General features: G+C 34.8%; 1 protein-coding gene across 1 annotated transcript; it reads left to right on the plus strand.

The window, feature by feature from the left end:
• The first annotated feature begins 1,608 nt into the window (after positions 1–1,608).
• On the plus strand, positions 1,609–2,175 carry LOC107760437 (uncharacterized). The gene has a single exon (XM_016578482.2). It carries the CDS (start codon positions 1,609–1,611, stop codon positions 2,173–2,175), a length of 567 nt encoding a protein of 188 aa, XP_016433968.1.
• The last annotated feature ends 1,843 nt before the right edge of the window (positions 2,176–4,018 follow it).

A 4,018-nucleotide genomic window follows, 5' to 3' on the forward strand; every position in this document is an offset into this window, starting at 1 on the left:
AATGGTCAATACACGGATTGAAAAATATCCGTTACAAATGCGGATAATCTTACGTTAATATTTACTATTAACAAATAAATTTGGTCCAAAAAATTAATCAATCAATCGATCATTTGACCAAATCCGAAGCCGAAGCCGAGCCGAGCGACGACGACGGCGGCGCGAGGCTTGCTTTCTTCTTAACTCTTTAAGAGTTAGAAGAAGAGCAATTATATATATACCCACCAAAAATCTCTTCCTCTTCCAATATGGGACAATGTCTCATTGTCAAGAGGGGAAAACTTAAAATTTTACTCAAAAATTTCATTTTCCCTCCATTTCCCATTCACCCTCATTTTAAGACTATTTCATCTTAAAAACAAAAAACCTCAACAATAACTATCTCAAACAATTACATCAAGACAGCCAAGGGCGGAGCTGTAATCATCTGTATTTATCTTCATATAATCATTAAACATCTGTAAATTATTAATTTAGAACTCACTAAGTTAATTAAACAGATTAAAATTTCAAACACATAAGTTTTAAATTCGGGCTTATCAGCTGAAGACAGCAACAATTAGCTCAATCTATACCACATGATAACTACAGTGTCACGGGAATTAACAGGAAGACATTGATGTTGTGATGTATATGTATCTGCTGATTTGATGATCAATGAAATAGCATTTACTTTGTAAGGTTACTACTCCACTTAATTTGAATGGTCGAACAACGACAACTTGTGACTGGTGGCAAGTTGATCTCATTTTTGTTACCGGACATTATTACCACATCTCTATAATTTCATGTGATATATAATTTCAAAATCTTTAAAACATGCATGGTTGAGGTAGGTGACATGGCACTGATGCCCAGCTCACCCCTCGTCCAACCAAGGGCGTCAATCGACACCCCTTCGTCAGAAAATTATATTGCATTGTTAGATAATTTTTTTTGTTTTATGTATATTTACTATACGTTGACCCCCCTAAACTTTTCGATATATCTATTTTTTTACATTTTAACATCCCTTGATAAAATTCTAGTTTCACCGCTACCCCACAATAGAACTTTATTTCCTAAAAATAGTAAGTTAACAGCAAAACAAAAATACAAGCAAGCATCACATCACGCACATGAACAAGCAGCCAAAGTTTTTTCCTTTCTGTTAATAGAGAATGCATTAATTATTTTTTCCCTGCATTGCCCTGGAAGTAAATAGTGTTAGAGTATGTGTTAAAAGTATTTATGTGAAGAAATATATAGTAAAGGTTAATATGATCAATTTAATTGTTAATTAATGTTAAAATATAAATTTTTTAATTTGCTTGAAAATAAAAATAAAAAATCACTTATCATTGGGAGTATTAGCTATCTAGCCCCTCTTGAAAGATCTAGCGCATTTTCATGAGTACAATTAATGTTTAGATAGATTCAATAGTGACGTCTCAGTCTATATGGTCCACAGCTTCTTTTCGGCTTCCAACTTGCAAAACATGAAACAATAAAACCATCAACTATAAATAGAAGCCAACCCATCTTCATCTTCCTCATCCATAATTATATCCTTTTAAGAACTAAGCCTATCATTTTTCTTGAAATATTATTTGGTCGAAAATTAACACAATGGCACCACATGGAGAGCCAATTACAACTTCCTACGTCCGAACAAAAAACCTTAGCATGCCCCCTCGACTCTCAAACGATAATTTACAAAGGACAATGTCCGATATCTCGTTCGAGTGGATGAGCAAAGAGTCTATCATTGATTCAAATCTACCCCCAATATCTGAAGTTGAAAATGCAAAATGCGAGTGCTGTGGAATGAGCGAAGAATTCACACACGAATACATCGATAAAGTTCGAAAAAAGTATTCGGGGAAGTGGATATGTGGGCTGTGTTCTGAAGCAGTGAAAGAAGAAGCAGAAAAGAATGGAGGAAAGAATGAAGAAGCATTGAGTAGTCACATGAGTGCTTGTAGCAAGTTTAATAAATTTGGTAGGGCTTATCCTGTTCTTTATCAAGCTAAGGCTATGAGGGAAATGTTGAAGAGGAATAACAGGGATGGAAAGGGAATTCTCAGAGCCAAATCTATTAGTCCAAGGGACAAAATTATCCCAAAGAAAGGTGGGATTGCAAGAAGTACTAGCTGCATTCCTGCCATTACCAAAGAGATGAATGACCTTAATTAACCTTGCTAATAATTAATTAATTGCCCTCTTTTGTAATTATGCAATTAATAACGTCTACTAGGATTTCATTTTTATGTCTAATAAGCTTTGGACTAAACCTTTGCGTCACTCTTAGAGGTTTTTTGGGGTTGGTCTTGGTTGTAAACCTTTTTTTCCTCACTTTAATTATTAGGGTTTTTAAGATCACGTTTGTAACACAAGTGAGTGATCAAATTTTTATTCTTCGTCTCAGGGGGTTTAATATTTGTCTGTGACCCCTTTGTCGTATTTTATTATTAAGTCAATACTACTAATTGAATCTTGTACTTTTACTTGTTTTAGACCATGTTTTGTATGTATTGTGGAGCTTAACGTTGTGCAGTAAAACATACATGCATGTACCACTTCGATTTTTATAGGAAATGAAGAACCTAAAATTGATGTCTTTATCATGAATATATTAGCGGAATTTGAACTGTTCTGTTCATTCAGTAACTCACTGTCAGATTGCGAGCAACAGAGGCGGACCTATATGTAATCTTGAGAAGTCACCGGACTCCGTAAACTGAGGCAGAAATCTTGTACATGTATATATGTACCTTGAAAAATAGTTAATTTAAATCACTTGGCACCCTGAACACTAAAAGCACTTAGGGGGCACTGGTTGAGTAGAATACTGGTGCCCCCATCGCGTTAAAATCCCGGGTCCGCCTCCGCCGAACAATAAGGAAAATACTAATTAAAAAAGACCCCAAAAAACAGATCTCTTGCTTGATCGAGCAACTAAAAGAGCATCTCGTATGATGTCCTGATATATGTCGGGGCACGGCAACAGGTTCCCACTCTGTATACAATATGAAAAGATGCAAAGAAAAATATGATTAAATTTTCATTCTAATCAGCTGTGCAGTGTGTAGATGCTAAGATTAATGATAGAATCAGGAAGGGGCTTTTGCAGCGTTAATACTCGAACTTGAATGATAAGATGATGAACGCAAAGTAAATAAAGATGTACTTGTTGGGTTTAAGCTTATAATAGCTTTAAAATAGAGTAAATGGGAAATGGAAGAAAAAATAAAAATTTTAAATTTTTCTCTTTGACAAAGGGACATTGTCTCATATCAGAGGAGGAAAAGAGTTTTGATGGGTATATATATGTATACGGTAGAAATCAGGTTCGTATATTGTATGAATAGTCGAGACCGAAACGTGACGGGTCGGGGCTCGACCCCGGATTATATCGAACCCAGGCGCGAAGTTGAATCGTTGAGCTCGTGACTCCGGGACCAAACAAGATCGAGGGAACTTTGTCGAGCCAAATAACGGAAGGCCACTACTAGAAAACGGGCAAAACCCTTCCAAAGATTACCGACCGAAATCGGTCGAAAATAAAACCGACCGAAATCGGTCGGAAAAATAGTAAATTGGTCGCAAAAATCAAAGAAAATATTTCTGACAACGAAAATGGTGGTCCCACAACAAAGATATAAAAATTTCGACCGATGTCGGTCGTAAATTGGTCAATCTTTGACCAAGACCTGGTCATACTTGCATATTATCTACCAAAAGATTATTTAATTAAAAGTTTTCAAATAAAGCCGACCGAAATCGGTCGGTATATTTGAAATTATTCTTTCCCACCCAAGGCAATTGATTTTTTAATATAACAAAAATTATATATATATATATATATATATATATATATATATATATATATATATATAATTAACCAACCGAAATAAGTTTTAATTAAATTTTTCCGACCGAATTCGGTCGGTATTTCAATTTTAAAATTTTAAAATATTAATTTAATGAAATTACCGACCGAAGTCAATCGGTTTTTTTCAACTTTTATATAAATAGC

Source organism: Nicotiana tabacum, chromosome 22 (assembly GCF_000715075.1).
Source record: "Nicotiana tabacum cultivar K326 chromosome 22, ASM71507v2, whole genome shotgun sequence".
NCBI lineage: Eukaryota > Viridiplantae > Streptophyta > Magnoliopsida > Solanales > Solanaceae > Nicotiana > Nicotiana tabacum.